Source organism: Urocitellus parryii, chromosome 10, assembly GCF_045843805.1.
Source record: "Urocitellus parryii isolate mUroPar1 chromosome 10, mUroPar1.hap1, whole genome shotgun sequence".
Classification (NCBI taxonomy): domain Eukaryota; kingdom Metazoa; phylum Chordata; class Mammalia; order Rodentia; family Sciuridae; genus Urocitellus; species Urocitellus parryii.
This window is the reverse complement of record NC_135540.1, coordinates 42,751,398-42,767,982: the sequence shown is the minus strand read 5'-3', so window position 1 is coordinate 42,767,982 and position 16,585 is coordinate 42,751,398. Positions and strand designations below refer to the sequence as shown.

At 38.5% G+C, this 16,585-nt stretch overlaps 1 protein-coding gene and 1 non-coding gene across 3 annotated transcripts in view; both read left to right on the top strand.

The window, feature by feature from the left end:
* The window catches only part of Unc5c (unc-5 netrin receptor C), a 354,227-nt gene that overhangs the window by 335,659 nt on the left and 1,983 nt on the right, over positions 1–16,585 (top strand). For both annotated transcript variants that reach the window (XM_026407463.2, XM_026407462.2), the window contains 2 exons: positions 4,063–4,212; positions 6,322–6,486. In XM_026407463.2, the coding sequence (XP_026263248.2) occupies positions 4,063–4,212; positions 6,322–6,486 (315 nt within the window). The remainder of the gene's footprint in view (positions 1–4,062; positions 4,213–6,321; positions 6,487–16,585) is intronic.
* On the top strand, positions 11,946–12,052 carry LOC113195815 (U6 spliceosomal RNA). The gene has a single exon (XR_003302470.1). It is a non-coding gene; the product is annotated as a U6 spliceosomal RNA (small nuclear RNA).

Here is a 16,585-nt window from a genome sequence, read left to right as displayed (position 1 = left end):
TTGATGTTAAATGAACATTCCCAGGAAGATAAAAGAAAGGAACACATTTAACTGTAAAGCCACAGTTTATTGATTTTTGTGTCTGCCACTTTTATGTCCTCTTGCATATCTGTACCTCATAAGTATTAGCCAAGATGATTTCATGCAGAAAGAATCCAGAAAATCAGGGTTTTTTTGAAGTACGAGGTACAGTGTCTTTTTAAGTGGAATCTGCAATAGCATATCTGAAATTTTTATACTTAATACTGTAGCAATATGGAACCTAAACCTGATTAGCCTGTCCTGGGGCTGGCTTCTATCGCCTAACACAAAACTCACACATGGGATTTGCTGTACGTGGTAAGTCAACTCTGACTCATGTATGGTGTTAGTTTAGTTTCCAAGGAGTTTTATTTATTGATTGAGGTATCTTTCATTTCTCTTTGAATTTCTGTAATGCTTTGGTTCTCGTCTTCTGCTGTATTTGATGTTTTCTTCAAGTTGAACATTCTGCATATAATGATACCCGTTGATACTTTTTAGGAAAATGTGTTAAATTTAAGTTTGGAAAAGATTCGTTTTACTGAATCATTCACTCCTGGGCTGATTTCTCCCAAGGTCCTAGTGAGAGGACAGCTGCCTACCCGAGCAGTCTCCAGAATGCAATTCACAAACCCTGGCCCATGAACCATTGGAGCAAAAAGGGGCAATATTAGTACTTCTCTGTTGATTTACCTTACCTCACAGTTTTAACTGTATATTTATAATGTAACATATTGACGAACTGATGAATTAATATAGGTCTATAATTTATAAGGAAAATAACATAAAATGCATAGTCAATTTTATGACTGGTAGAGGTATGCAAGCAAGTATGCTTAGAGCCTTCTGCTCTTAGCATAGAGGCAGCTAGATGGGCAGTTTTCTGTCACAGATTTCATGTCCAATTGAAGGGGAGAGAAAAGTCAGGCTTCTCCCAGCTCTGTGCAGCAACTTGATGTCCCTCCTGGTTGAGGGGGAGAGAGAGAGCGCTTAGGAATATGGAGAGTGTGTTCTCTGGCTCCACTGTCACTAAATTTGGTTCTTTGTCACTTTATTGAGTTTGTTCTCTCCAAAAAGGGCTCTCTAAGCCAGGCCAGACTGTCTTCACTAGGGAAAAGCCTTTACCGTGACTTCTGAGTTATGGCTCAAGAAAGCAGGGAATGCGCCTTATTCTTGGCTGACTTCAACTCATACTTTGCACTTAAAATGTGTTGGTATTAGATTGCTTGACTTCAAGGTCATAGCCAATAGGCAGTTATGGGTTTTTTTTTCAGTGGTCCCCCTGACAAGAAAACCGATGATGCCCTAGTATCCTTTGGCAGTCTTTGTTGATTGTAGGGATAGGGTGTGGATTATACATTGTTGGGTACAATTACCTCCCAGAATACAATGCATCTTCTTTTAGACATCCCAGGGAGATAATTTGGATGTAATGAAGATCTATAGTAATCAGATAATTACTATCGATTGCTCTTTAGACGTCTTGATGAGGTAATTAGGGCATACTGGAAAGAAGCTAGAACTGATTGATTGGCATGACTGTAATCTCAAAGATTTCTAATTATGTTTCTTTTCTTCTAATGGCTTATAAACAAACATCATTTTGGCTTTAGAATTTGTCAGGTGCCAGGTTCACTGGGAACATCAGCTTTCTCTATTATGCTAACTAGACACCAAACATGATCAACATAAGCTCATTATGCTTTCCTGCTGAAGCAGAAGAAACTGCAATTAACCCTCACTTTTCTTCTTCTTCTTCTCGATTTCCACATGGCCAGATTCTTGTCAAGGAATGGGGTGTGCAGTGTTGTGAAGGGCATTCTGGTGGGCCATGGGTAACTCTGAGCTGGGTGGATCTGTGTGGCCTACTGGGGACCCTTGAGACCTGCTAGTGCAGACACAGCAGAGTCAGGGCACAGTGACACAACATATGTGTCAGGGTGGCCGCATGACTGCTCAGTCTCCTGTCACAAGTAATAGCTACTCATCTCATCACCAGCCACAGGAAAGAGCAGGTCAATATTGTCAGGCAGCTGAACCACGTGCTTCTCAACATGAGGGTGCTGTTGCCTCATCACTTCAGTTAGACACTAATTAGAGGACTCCCTGTCGGAGCCCGCATTCCACATTACCCTAGTATTCCCTACGCCATAGGACCGTTAGCAGCTTGCATTGTCCAGGATAGTGGCCTAGTCCCAAGATGATGGAAGGTTACCCCACAAAGCAGCAGCTTGAATGAGCTGTTTGCATCTCATTGATGAGGTTGGTAAGCATTGCACTTACTGGGCCCGTGTGTGGGTTACCATTCATTCGACAAATGCAAAGTACATATGCTTCTGCTGTCAGTCTAGTTTCCTTACTGGAACTTCTACTGTGACCCATCTGATGTACTTTGTACCCTGATAGATTCCCAGTAAATGCAGGAGGTATTCTACTGAACACATGTGTTCTTGAACTCCCTCTTTATTAAAATATCACTGAAAAAAATCATATTTTGACTTTTCATAAAATCCATTGTTTTTCTTGATCCTGTTTTTTTTTTTTTAAAAAAAAAAGGACACAAATTATGCATCTTTTGTCACTAAAACCTTTAAGATGTAAGAGCAGTAAAGTTCACGGGGACGGTTTGGTCAGGAAGGGAGAACCCGGATGTTTTGTTCACTGGTAACTTATGGCATGCTGCTGTGTGGATAATTGCAGCTGTTGTTGGAAATGCTTCATTAACTCCCATTAACAAGCTTGAGAAATGGAAGTAGATATAGAATTTGTCTTCTAGTTATATCTTTATACTGTAAGTAAACTATGGAGCAAATTTTTTCATCAGTACAATTCTTTTTTTTAATTAATTAATTTATTTATTATTTATATATGACAGCAGAATGCATTACCATTCTTATTGCACATATAGAGCACAATTTTTCATATCTCTGGTTGTATACAATGTATATTCATACCAATTCATGTGTTCATAAATGTACTTTGGATAATAATGATCATCACATTCCACCATCATTTCTAACCCCATGCCCACACCTTTTCCCTCCAACCCCTCTGCCCTATCAAGAGTTCGTCTACTTTCAGGTAAATGGATGGAGTTAGAGAAGATAATGCTAAGTGAAGTTAGCCAATCCCAAAAAAACAAATGTCAAATGTTTTCTTTGCTGTAAGGAGGCTGATTCATCAGCACAATTCTTAAAAAATGAGTTGTTCTTTTAAAACTTTAATCTGAGTAATGTGTAAACTTTAATCTGAGTAATTAGTAAAAAAAACTTGCTAATTTGTATCAAAATTTCTTCAAATAGAACATAAAATAAATATCTTCTATTTACTTTTGATAATTGGTAATTATGCAGAGAATCATTTTAATCTAAATTTTTTTAATTTCTGTACATCAAGAAGAATGAGGGAGGAAAAAGATGTCATGAGAGTAGAAGGTAGACAGGGTAGAAGGAAGAGATGGGAAAAAGGAGTGGGGGGAGAGGAAGGTACTGGCAAATGAAATTGATCCAACTGTCTGTGCATGTGTGACTATGCCACATTGAGACTTACTATTCTACATAATTAATATGCACCAATAAAGAAAACAAGAGCTCAAACTAAACATCTAAAATGCATTCCAAATTTTTGTTGGCTCATTGGTTTTTATCAGTCCAACACATGTTTTAATTATTTTCCCATTTCCCTGAAAGTTAATTGAAGTCTACTTTTTGTATCTACTTATCTATATTTTCTATGTATTTTTCCTTTTATTTATTTAGTTAAATAATCCACTTGCCAGTTGGTAAAGGCAGACTGAACTGCACTTGCTTCCCAGCAATTTGACATAAATCGCAGAAACAGTTTGTTAGTAGGGCCCAATCCCATACAAAATGGCATGGGCCTCAGTGTGAGGGTCAGGGCTATAGAAGTAGCTGCTCGTGCTGTTGCTTAAACCAGGGCTGCTGCTCAGGAGGCGCAAAGATGAAACACACTTTTAATAAAAGGACAGATAAAAGTGAGACAATTATACAATGTGACTTGGTTTGGGGCATGTCATTGCAGGAAGTTTTACAACTTGAGAGACAGATGGGAGGACAGCTTCTGGAGGAACCCAAGGCACTTCATTTTAAAGGAAGTACCCACAATTTGCGCCTATCCATTCATGACGTTGCCCATTCCCTCTGGAAGAGCAAATTGCTGGCTAAATATCAGGTAAGTTCACCATGCTGAACTAAAGGCTTGGAGACAGCTAGAAGAAAAATAACCAAAGTTATGTAGGCATAACCAACCCCCTTTCTTGAAAATGCTTTTATGTTAGTACTTGTTTCATCAAGAGTTTGGGATCTGCTGGGTGCTGTAACACATACCTGTAATCCCAAAAGCTTGGGAGGCTGAGGCAGGAGCATTGTAAGTTCAGAGCCAGCCTCAGCAACTTAGCAAGGCACTTAGCAACTCAGCGAGACCCTATCTCTAATAAAATATTAAAAAGTGCTGGGGATGTGGTTCAGTGGTTAAGCACTCCTGGATTCAATCCCCAGTACCAAAAAAAAAAAGAGTTTGGGATCATTCAGGATTTTCAGGATTTTCATAAAGTAGCTGATAGGCATATTTGAAGGAATGCTTTTCAAAACAATTATCCTTATAATTATATTACCTTTGTTATATTTTTAATTAATAAGAGCACTTCAATTTTATTTCAATTAATTTTCATAGGGAATTCATTGAGTTAAAACAACTTCAAAGGCACTCATAGGAATAATAGAGGACATCATACCCCTTGAGACACAAATTTGTCTTCAGCCTTGCTAGGACAGTACCCTTACATTGAAAACTTAGAAGGAACCCCAATTTGGGAATTGAAATAGCATGTAAAGTAAAACTTAGTCAGGATTTTATTAAGTCACAGGTATAAAGATATTGGTTCATCTCATTGGAGGTACCTGTGGAAAAATGGCAGGACTCTAGGGTTTTCACCTCCTCCTCTGTCAGTCAGCCTGTGCACTCTGAGACTTGATATCCTGATGGACCACAGATCTCAACCCTGCCCATGAGATGCGGACGCAGTCAGAAAAGCTGTGAATCCACATCTGCACACATACAAATCCAACCAACCCCAGTGTTGCTGCTGATCTGGTGGCTAGTTCCCGAAATAAGTCAATGAACATAACTGTAAGGACTGGAATTTCCTTTTCTCTCCCTTCTCACTTCCGTATGTCAAGTACTTACACATAGATTAAGAGAAGCAAATCTACTCCTTTGTTAACAAACAGGAGCTTGGGTGAGGGTTGCAGACTTCACCCTTACCCATACCTCAGCCCTGTTAGATGAGGCTTTGACTTCCCATAACATCTCTTCCTTTGCTCACTTTCTTCATTCTTAAAACTCCACAATTCTTCCCTTTCATAAACAATTTCCCTGGTATAATCATAACTGAAAACACTTACTATCCTGCAAACACTCTCTTATGCACTTGGCTTATTTCGGTGAACCTAGCCCGTTCATGACTTAAGTAATCCACTGCCCACTCTTTTACAGATAAGGAAACTGGGGCGTGAAAAGGTTAAGTAACTGGCCTTGAATTATCAAATCAACAAGGGCAGGATGTTGTCAATCATACTGGATTTGGCATCAGAACCTCTGCCCTTAATCACCATGTTCTCCAATTTTTAATGTATCAATCAACTTTGTTGAAACAAGATTCTAAGATGGGTTCTTTAAGGTGCTCAAACTTTTAGAGAATTAATACCTGTTAGACATTTGGTGCTTTTTAGGCCAGGGACTTTTTTGGGGACAGCTAAATGAGTCTACAATTTTCAACTGTAGGGAATTTTGGCTGCCCCCTGTCCTGCGCAGAGGAAGGACAGAGGCATGAAAGAGAACTGTGTCAGCACGTTCTCCTTTGGGCTTTCTTTGCTCTTCTCCGGAATGTCACGGCAGGGATTCCTTTTAATGAGCAATGATGGCGTGTGTAGATTTTATTTTGGGAATTTTTTAAACATAAAAAAATATCATTTACAATGGCTTTATATTTTTGTAAATGAGAGACATGTGGCAGACTGGTCAGGTATGTGGATTCTGAAGGATGACTTCCTGGGATCAAATCTTAACTCTGCCACTTACTAGCTGTGTGACTGTGAATGAATTACTTGACCTCTCTGGGCCTCAGTTTCTTCATGTGAAAGGGGGACATACTTGCACATAGGGCTATTATGAGGGTTAAGTGAGGTACTCTGTGGAATACTGAGATGAGCACCTGCCTGCCCAGTGTCTAATAGGTACAATTAGTCCCTCATTTGTGATTAACACTTTCATATCCTTTAGGAAATTCCTTTTTACCATATCTGGAGTGGGTCTCAAAGAAACCTCCACTGTACCTTCACTCTGGAAAGATTTAGCCTGAACACAGTGGAGCTGGTTTGCAAACTCTGTGTACGACAGGTGGAAGGAGAAGGGCAGATCTTCCAGCTGAACTGCACCGTGTCAGAGGTAAGAAGCTCCTGTCAATCACACATATTGGGGATGGAAGGGACCCTTGAGGCGGAGTGGGACCAAGACGTGTCTCACTGTCGTCCCGTTCAGCTTGCCTTGCTGCGCATGTCCAAAGTGAAGACCATCTTCCTTAGCAAACCAGGGGAGGGGGAACACATGGGCCCCAGAAAACTCCATCCTCCTCTCCCCAGCCTGCTGGGGAGTCCTCATCCTTTCTTCCCATGGTCCTCAAAGCTTTCTACAAGTCTCCCTTGCTAAAAGGATAATATTTTCAATTGCATACGGGGAGCAAGATCCATAAAAGTATGTAACAGGGAATTCTTTTTCAAGTTTCATTTCTTGTGACATGAATTTAAGCATCCTGTTCTAACTTTTTAAAAACAGATCTGAATTTCAAGTGCAAGGTTTAAGGAGTGTGCACATGTAACTTTCCCCCAAGTGTCCCACGTCCTCCATCTGTCCCTCTTCCCTTTCTGGTTCTTTTTCAGAGACCCCCCCCACACACACACCTTTGCCCTTTTATGTCCCATTAAGTGGGAGGAAGAGAGTGAGGCCTCTGCACCCCCATTTCTTTTCCTGGTCTTTCCTCATATTGTAAGGAGAAATCTCTCATAACATCATCCCCCAAGTATCAAGAGAGACGTTCTTTTCCCAGGGTAGGGAAGTGTCTCAGAAATAATAGTCCAATCTACATATCTTCCCCCTGTAGCTGTCATTTTTTTTTTTTTTTTGCCTTTCTTTGCTATGATTTTCACACACTTCAGTTGGGCATCTTTATACAACCATATGATGGCCATAACAATGATCACTGCTATTTAAAACTTCTCTGTAAGGAAAGAGGAGGTGCCCGTGACCTTATCTGTTCCCTTGGATCCAAAGGCGATAGTTTGAAAACTGGTAACCCTTCATGCTGGAGGAACAAAGGAAAAAGAATAAGGGAAGCGGTCAGGAGGCAGCCTCTCAGGGGCCGCTCAGAGATGAGTCCACGCTGCTTGCTGAGCCACAAAGCACGGGACTGTCGTATTTCACATCTTCAGCAGGCCAGTATATGATTTAAAATACTACTTCTCCCTCACTGTCTCATGCATAGTGACGAATGAAGAAATGTCAGCCTGTTGGGCTCGCCTTGCTCCACATGTCCTATTTAAAGACCATCATGCTCAGCCGGCACCCTCCATCCTTCTTTCCCACAGCCTGCCATGGTGCGGTCATCCTTTCCTCCTGTAGTTCCATGAGACTTTTGACTCATAAACAACTTTAGTCACAGACCCCAGTGACATTCATAAGGAATGATCTCGGTGTCAGGGTGCCATGGCAACCGCCGGGCCTTTGGATGCACAGCCCTATCTCCCAGGCACACTGCACCACCCCTGCTGGCTCTGGAGGGTGTTTTCACTTTCCAGGCCCAGCAGGTCTGCAAAGTTCAATAGCCACCCAGCTCCAGTGACAACAAAGGCTGAGGAATTTGGGAGGGGGGTGAGGAGGTCTGGTCCTTTGATGCTGGCAGGAACATTTGCTATGTGCTGAAAAGGTGGATCAGATGCAGCCATAAATGAAAGAGAGCTGCTCAGCACTCTCCCCTGCTCGGGCCCACCATCTCCTCTCAGAGAAAGAACACTTTTGCATAGTGTGATCACAATTTAAGGACTTTCTTTCTTGTGCCAACATAGAGGAAAGATGATTTCTTTTGCAACCGGGTGTCAGTCAGCTCAGAGGCCAGCCCTGCAGTCTCCTTGGAGGCAATTACCCATGTGAGACAGACAAGAGCATGTAACTGAGGAAGGAAGAAGTGACCAGAGTGGGCATGACTTTGGGGATTAGAGGCACTCTGCTGACTCTCCTTCTGGGTCACCAGTCCCACCATGTGCTTAGCATTTGAATGAGGGTCAGGGAACACAGAGGTTGGAGCCTGAGGCCCTGAGCTGATGAACAAAGGACTATGGGGAGTCCTGAGACCCAAAAACTATGAGAAGGGATCCAGTGTGACTGATAAACCATAAACAAATGGAGAAAAGGCCCCAGTTGCAGTTGTTTTCTTCTGAATTCTGTTCCTTCCTAGGGTCACAGGGCAAGGTGGCAGGTGGACTGGTGCTCCAATTCCAATGTCCTACCTCCCAAGAATGAGTGGCCTTGTCTGGAATATGTTGCCCCTCCCCCAAGCACCCCTCCTCCACCACCCAAGGGCACTCCTATAAAGCACATAGGCCTTGGCCTCACTGGCAGATGGATGACCTGTTGCACCCTAGGGAGACCAGCCTGTGGGTGACATACAGCATGAACCTCTCTGGTTCCTGTACCAAAGATTCCTGACTTTCATTATATAGAGATGAAGTTGAAGAATGAAAATGTCTGGAAGTCTGAAAGATTGGGCATGAATAAATACCAAAATGTAAAATATATATATATATATATATATATATATATATATATATATATATATATATTTTAGACAGATGTGGGGTGAATAATAGCCAGAACACCACAAAGGCAATAAATGGTATACAGAAAGAAACTTATAGTTTTTTTTCAGGCCTTTTCTCAGTTTTAGCTATAGACAAAGACCCATTGTAGTAAATTCTCAGGTAGGTAGCTCTAGAAGAATATGGGCATTTACCCCTTCTGGCCTCAGTTTCCTAATGCTTAAATCATATAGTAATATATATGTTGGGCATGTTGTAAAAACTAGGTGAGTGGGTGTTAATAAATGCTGTGGACAAAAGTTGACCCAGAGCCCAGGCTTAAGGTATGGCCACCATTCTCACTGTTGTTAGGGGAACCAGTTCTCAGACTAACTCTGCCACCCAAATCTGCAGGATCCTTCATCACCTTAGCTTCAGATTCCCTTTCAGTTTCTACATAGTACCAAGTAATACAAGCAAATTAGCTCCCAAAGAAGATGGCATATGTCCCAAGTTTATTTATCACAGGTTGCTCAGCTCATGTCTCTGGACAATGGAAAAGTAATGTTTTAAGATGTTAGTTATCTAATAACAGCTTTCCAGATAAATTTGTTATATCTTAAAACCTTTGTGAACAGCTGATCCAGAGCACTTTCATATATACAAGAATATTGAAAATGTACAATGTAATATTACTCTGCTATAGCCATTTTATTTAAATTTCTTTTCTAGAACCTCCTCAAAATTGGGAAAATTTAGTTTTTCTAAGTGATTTTAGAAAGAGAAGCCAGGTGTACTGGCATACAAGTATCATCCTAACTACCTGGGAGGCTGAGGCAGGAGGGTTACCTGGGCCTAGGGAATTCAAGGTCTGGCTGGGGGTTGGGCTCAGTGGTACAGCATATGCTTAGAACGTGTGGGGTCCTGAAATATGTGCCATCACCCATAGCAGCTGTTTGGTTAATGTTGAAAAATCATATGTTTAAGAGAATCATAACATCAGAGACAGATGGTACGAATACCATAAACAATTATTGTAATAAGCATGCCATGAGAGTGATCTCTACTTTTACCTGGAAGTAAAAGAAAAACTAACAGTAAAAGAAATTACTAGACGAAATTTGAATGTAAATGTACATATATTTTTTTTTATCTCCAAGGCTATTGTCAGCCATATGGAAGAGAGACAAGAAATTATGCCCTATAGAGCTTGTTTTGTCTACATAGAAAGAAATATACACAGTAGCCAGGATTAGAGAGCTCAGGATGTTAACGCCTACATAAATGGTGATGGTTCTTTACTCACCAAGAAAAGAGGAGCAACATGAATATGGAAGCAGATTATCCTGAGATCCAGGCCTATTTTTAACTGCCCTTTAACTTCAGGATCTAAAAATGAAAAAAGAATCAACCCACTAGTCACATTTATTTGGAAGAAAGATGAACACACTACTCCATGAGTGGAATTCTATGTCCTATACCAGGAAAAAAAAAATATTTTCTCTCATTTCAACAAATATTGAGTGGGTTTCATGTTCAGAACACAATGCTAGGGATCACAGCAGTCCTAATGACAAAAATTCTTTCACCTTCACAAAATTTGAGAAATCAAAGAAGTCACATACAAGTTCAAGAAAATGCACAGGGCAGAATGGGAGAAAAGCAGAAGAACTGTGAAAGGGCCCTAGGAGGCCTCCAAGGAGGAGGATGCCATTTGAGCCATGCTTTGAGGTATATGCCAGACAGAGGTGAGAGGGCACCCATGGAAATAGTGCTAGGAAGAGTGAGTGGTCTATTCTGAGAGTATGAGTCATATAAAGTCAGACTAAGGATGGGGCAACCTGAGAAAGATTGGGGTCAGACTGTGAAATTGTGAAAGATCTTACTCTGTGTTGGACCTAGGCTCTTCACTTTACATGCGCCAACTCTGAGGTCTAATAAGAGCCACTGATACAGGTCATGAAAATATCTGTCGCTGCTTAATGAAGAGTTGGGACTAAACTTTTAAGGAAGGACGAATACCACTTCTTCTCAAATCATTCCACATAATTAACAGGAGGGAACCCTTCCAAACACATTTTATGAGACCAATATCATCCTAATACCAAAATCAAAGACATAGCAAAAAGAGAAAACAGACCAATACCCTGATGAACATAGATGCAAAGAAGAAGAAAAAATGAGCCAATAGAATTCAACAACATATCAAAAGAGTCATTCACCATAATCAAATAGGTTTCATTCCCTGGATATAATGACGGTTCAATATATGCAAATCACTAAATATAATATATCACATCAGTAGAATGAAGGATATAAGTCACTCAATCATCTCAACAGATGTAGAAAAAAAACATTTAATAAAATTTAACTTCTCTTCGTGGTACAAATTAAGTGTAGAAGGATCATATCACAACATAATAAAAGCTATAATGACAAACCCACAACAAGCATCACAAAGAATATGGAAAAACCGAAAGCATTTCCTTTGAGATAAGAAGAAGGTAAGAGTGTCTATTCTCACCACTCTTATTCACTATACTCCTAGAAGTTTTAGGCAGAGCAATTTCACAAGAGAAAGAATGAAAATGGAGGGATGAAATAAAGTTATCTCTCTTTGCACATTCCTATAGATATAAAATCCTAAAGATTCACTAAAAGACTATTAGAACTGATAAACTCAGTAATGTAGCAGGGTACAAAATAAAAAATCAGGAGCTTTTTGATATATCAATAATGAACTAAGAAAAAAATCAGAAAAAAAGCAATTCCATTCACAAAGCCTCAAAAATAAAATAAATAGGAAAACCAATCTAGGAAGTGAAAGACCTCTACAATGAAAATAATAAAACACTAATGAAAGAAATTGAAGAATTCACAAAAATGAAAAAATTAATATTAATTAAAATGGCCACACTACCCAAAGTGATCTACAGATTCAATGCAATCCCCATCAAACTACCAATTACCTTCTTATGTGAAGAAGGAAAAACAATTTTAAAATTCAAATGGAAACACAAATAGCCAAAGAAATCTTGAATAAAAACAGAAAAGCTGATTCTTCCTTTGGTAGCATATATACTAAAACTGGAACAATACAGAGAAGATTATCGTGGCCTCTGTGCAGTTATGGCACACACATTCATGAAGCATTGCATATTTTCAAAGATACTGAAGTGAATGAAATACCAAATAATTCAAAAGTCTGATGTAAAAATGATCAATGAATTCAAGGGCCATAAGAATAAAGAGCTGGATGAATTAAGGAAGAGAATGAAGTATGTAAAAGAACAATTTCATAAAGAAATATGGATTCTAAAAAATGACCAAGCAAATCTTAGAAATAAAAAGCTCAAAAACTCAAATAAAAATCATGTTTAAAGCCTTATCATGAGTAGCTCAAGCCTAAGAAAGAAGATAATATTGAAGGTAAGGTTGACAAATTATCACATTCAAATGGTAATGAAGAAAAATATAAGAATGAGCAAAACACGCAGGATCTATAGGACATGATTATAAGACAAATGGTGCAAACCATAGGGGTAGACAAAGGAGAGAGATACAGGCTAATGGTATAGAAAACCTATTTGTGAAATAATAGCAGAAGATTATCACATCTTATATGCACATCAAGGTATACAGAATGCATTTAGGACCCCATAAATGATCAGAAAAAAACTCTCCATGTCATAATATAGCTAAATTATCAAAAGTACAGAACAAAGAAAGGATTCTGAAATCTGCAAGAGAGAAGTTACAAGTCACTTATAAACTCAACCCATAAGAACAACATAAGATTTCTTAGCAGAAACTCTAAATGTCAGAAGGACATGAAATGATAAATTTCAAGTTCTGAGAGAAACTAACTGCCAAACTAGATTATCCTTCATATAATAACAAGAAATAAAGGCCTTCCAAGATAAGCATAAACAGAAGGAACTCATGACAAATAAGTCTTACAAAGATTCTTAAAAAAATCCTACACACAGAAGAGAAAGCAAGATGAACACAAGCATAGAATATAGGAAAGAATAATTCTCACTAGAAGAGTAAACCAATGATAATTGGTAATGAATCAAGCATTATTAATTCCATAAGCCAACAAACCTTTAAGAAAAACATGAACATAGATTATTCTAAACAGCCAAAAGAAAAACAAGAGAAAATGAAATAATTGGTACATATAGATGGTCTCACTTCTCTAATTAAAAGATATATTCCAGCTGATTGGATTAAAAAGCAAGACCCAAAAATCTGCTACCTGCAAGATATCCACCTCACTGACAAAGACATAAATGAACTGAAATTGAAAATAGAAAATGATGTTTCAAGCAAATGGAATCTGGAAGCAATCAGGAGTAGCTATACTCACAGCCAACAAAACAGATTTCTAGCCAAAGGCAGTCAAAAGAGACAAAGAATATCAGTACATATTAAAAAAGGGAACAGTTCATCAAGAAAATTTAATGATTATAAGTATGTATGGCCCAAATGTCACAAACATAGCTGGACATAAAAGTTACAGAGAGACCCCAAAACAATAAAGAAACACAAATTTAATTATACTATAGATCAACTATACTTAATAGACATCTACATAATAGTCTATCCAAAAGCTATAGAATATACATTCTTTTCATCAGCTGTTGGAACTTTTCCCAAAATATACCATACTTTAGGCCATAAAGCAAATCTCAACACATGAAAGTTAAGATAATTTCTTGCATTTTATCAGACTGTGATGGAATAAAACTAGAAATCAACAGCAAGAGAAACTATACAAACACATAGAGAATGTTCAATATACTTTTGAACAGACATGTCAATGAAGAAATCAGGAGGGAAATTTATAAATTCCTAGAAGAAATAAAATGGAAACAAAACATCTCAGAATATGGGGGTACAGCAAGAACAGCACTAAGAGGGAAGTTTATAGATATAAGCGTTTCCATTAAAAACAAAACAAAACAGACCTCAGATAATGATTTATCTCAAGGTCCTAAAAAAAAGAATAAAGCAACCAAAATCAGTAGAAGAAAGAATAATAAAGATCAGAGCTGAACTGAATGAAATAGAGACAGACTAAAAGAACTCTACAAAAAAAAAAAAAATCAATGAAACAAAGACTTTGTTCTTTGAAAAGACTGACAGATCCTTAGCTAAACTAATGAAAAGAAAGAGAGAATACTGAAATAAATAAAATTAGAAAAAAAATATATTACAGCAGCTATCACTGAAATCCAGATGATAATTAGAGACTATTTTAAAAATTATACTACAATAAAATGGAAAATTTCTGGAAGATATAGACAAATTTCTAGACATGTGTAACCTAACAAAATTGAACCAAGAGGATATTAAAGCCTAAGCAGATCAATAATAAGCAATGAGATTAAATCATTTATAAAAAAGTTTTGCAACAAAGCAAAGCCCAGGATTCGACAGGTACACTGTCGACTTTTACAAGACTCTTAAAGAAGAAATAACACCACTGTTCCTCAAGCTATCTTATAATATAGGGAGACAAAACTTTTTTATATTTGTCATATGAAGCCAGTATTACCCTGTCACCAAAACCTGATAAGGATACAACAATAACAACAGAAGAAAACTTCAGACCAACATCCTTGATGGACACAGATGCAAAAATCCAAAATAATATACTTGTAAATCAAATTCAGTGATGCATTAAAAATATCATACACCACAGTCAAGTTAGTTTCATTCCAGGTATGCAAGGATGGATCAACATACAGAAAACAATACATACAAAACAGCACCTAAATAGAACCAAAAACAAAAATCACATGATCATCTCAATAAATGTAAAAAAAAAAAAAGCCTTTGATAAAATTCAGTATCCCTTTGTGATAAAATTTCTGAAGACACTAGGTATTGAAGGATTATACCTCAACATGATAAAAGTTATATATGACAACCCTATGGCCAACATTACACTAAATTGGGAAACAGTGAAAGCATTTTCTCTAAAATCAGGAATGAGACAAGAGTATCTGCTTTCATCACTTTTATTCATTTTAACATTGTATACAAATGTTAACCAGAGAAATTGGGCAAGAGAAAGAAAAAAAAGTGATATAAATAGGAAGGGAAGAAGTTAAATTATCCCTGTCTGCAGGTGATATGAATCGAAGATTCTACCAAATGACTCTGAGAACTGATAAATTGAGCAAAGTAGTATGATACAAAATCAACATACAAAATCCAGTGACTTTTTTATACACCAATAATGAACTCACTGAAAAAGAAATTAGGAAAATAATTCTATTCATAAAGACCTCAAAATAAAATACCCAGGGGAAAAAACCTAACTAGGTGGAAATTATAAAACGCTAAAGAAAGAAATCAAAGAAGATACTAGAAGATGGAAAGACCTCTCATGTCCATGTATAGAAAGATCACACAGAACCCTATTAATGTGTATAATTAGTATTTATTAATAAAAAATTTTATGAGTTGGAACTTATGCAGAAGGAGGGGTATGTAACACTTCTTAATGAGAGAAGAGGAAAAAAGACAAGAGAAATAGTGGTGCCCATTGTTGGAGCCCTGCAGGCAGATGTGCAGGATGGATCACAGTAAGCAGTAGGGAGTTTCTGTGGCCAACAGTAATAAGGAGAGTCTCTGGGGACACAAGTCAGAGCTTCAAAAGTCTGACTTCTCTCTTTGCAGACTTTAATCTCCACTGCCACCCAGGGACAATCAGGTGGTGGTATATTAGGGGGTATGGTAGATTTCCCTTGGCCCTATCGTTATTGCCCAGAAAGGAAGAAAACAGGACTCTACACAGGTGATGGCACAATATTATAGGAATAGCATGGGATTCCTCTTTGCTTGCACACCCCCAACCCATCCATACTTCCTGCTATGTCCAATATGAGCACTGGGACTTGGGTTCAGCTATCACAAACATAAATCCTTTAATAAACACTGCCATGCATCCTCAGATCACTCTTCTGGTTACCTTTCTTTAAACTCTGTTCCCCTAGAGGTCAGGAACTCTCTCTCCTGTTCTTCAGAAAGACCTCTGTGCCTGAGGGGAGAAGAGAAACAGGTTGTGATATTCATTCAGGTATTCCAACTCCCATTGGATGCTTCTATGCTTCATACCACAGTCCTTTAAATCCTGGTATGTGCTGGAGCTAACACAAAGGAACCAAGGGAATCTGTTTGCCAAGCTTTGGATTTTGAGGCGAAACACTGTGATTGCAGCCAACACCACTGTGCACAGTATAGCAAAAAAAAAAAAAAAAAAAAAAAAAATTAATTAGTTTTGCTTCAACAATACCCTACAAGTCCCTGGATGGTCCCTGTGCAGTGGGAATTCACAAAACGAGAAGTCAGCAGCCAATTTGACTAGAAGTCAGATCCCAGAATACAGAGTGCACTGCCAGTTACACTGGGATGCATATAGCTGAGACCCCACCTACCTACCACTGTGCCAGCACTCACATATCTGTAGAGGCCACTAAAGCAGTGTAGAGCAGGTACAGGGGACTCTGGGAAACTGTGGCATTGACCTCCTGGGCTGAGCACTCTGCAGGACATCAGAAACTTCATGATGGCTGAGACTCTGTATGGCTAGTTTATCCTCCAGCAACTAATTATGCATACCAAGGAGTAACCTGCTTTGAGAGAGAGAGAGAGAGAGAGAGAGAGAGAGAGAGAGAGAGAAC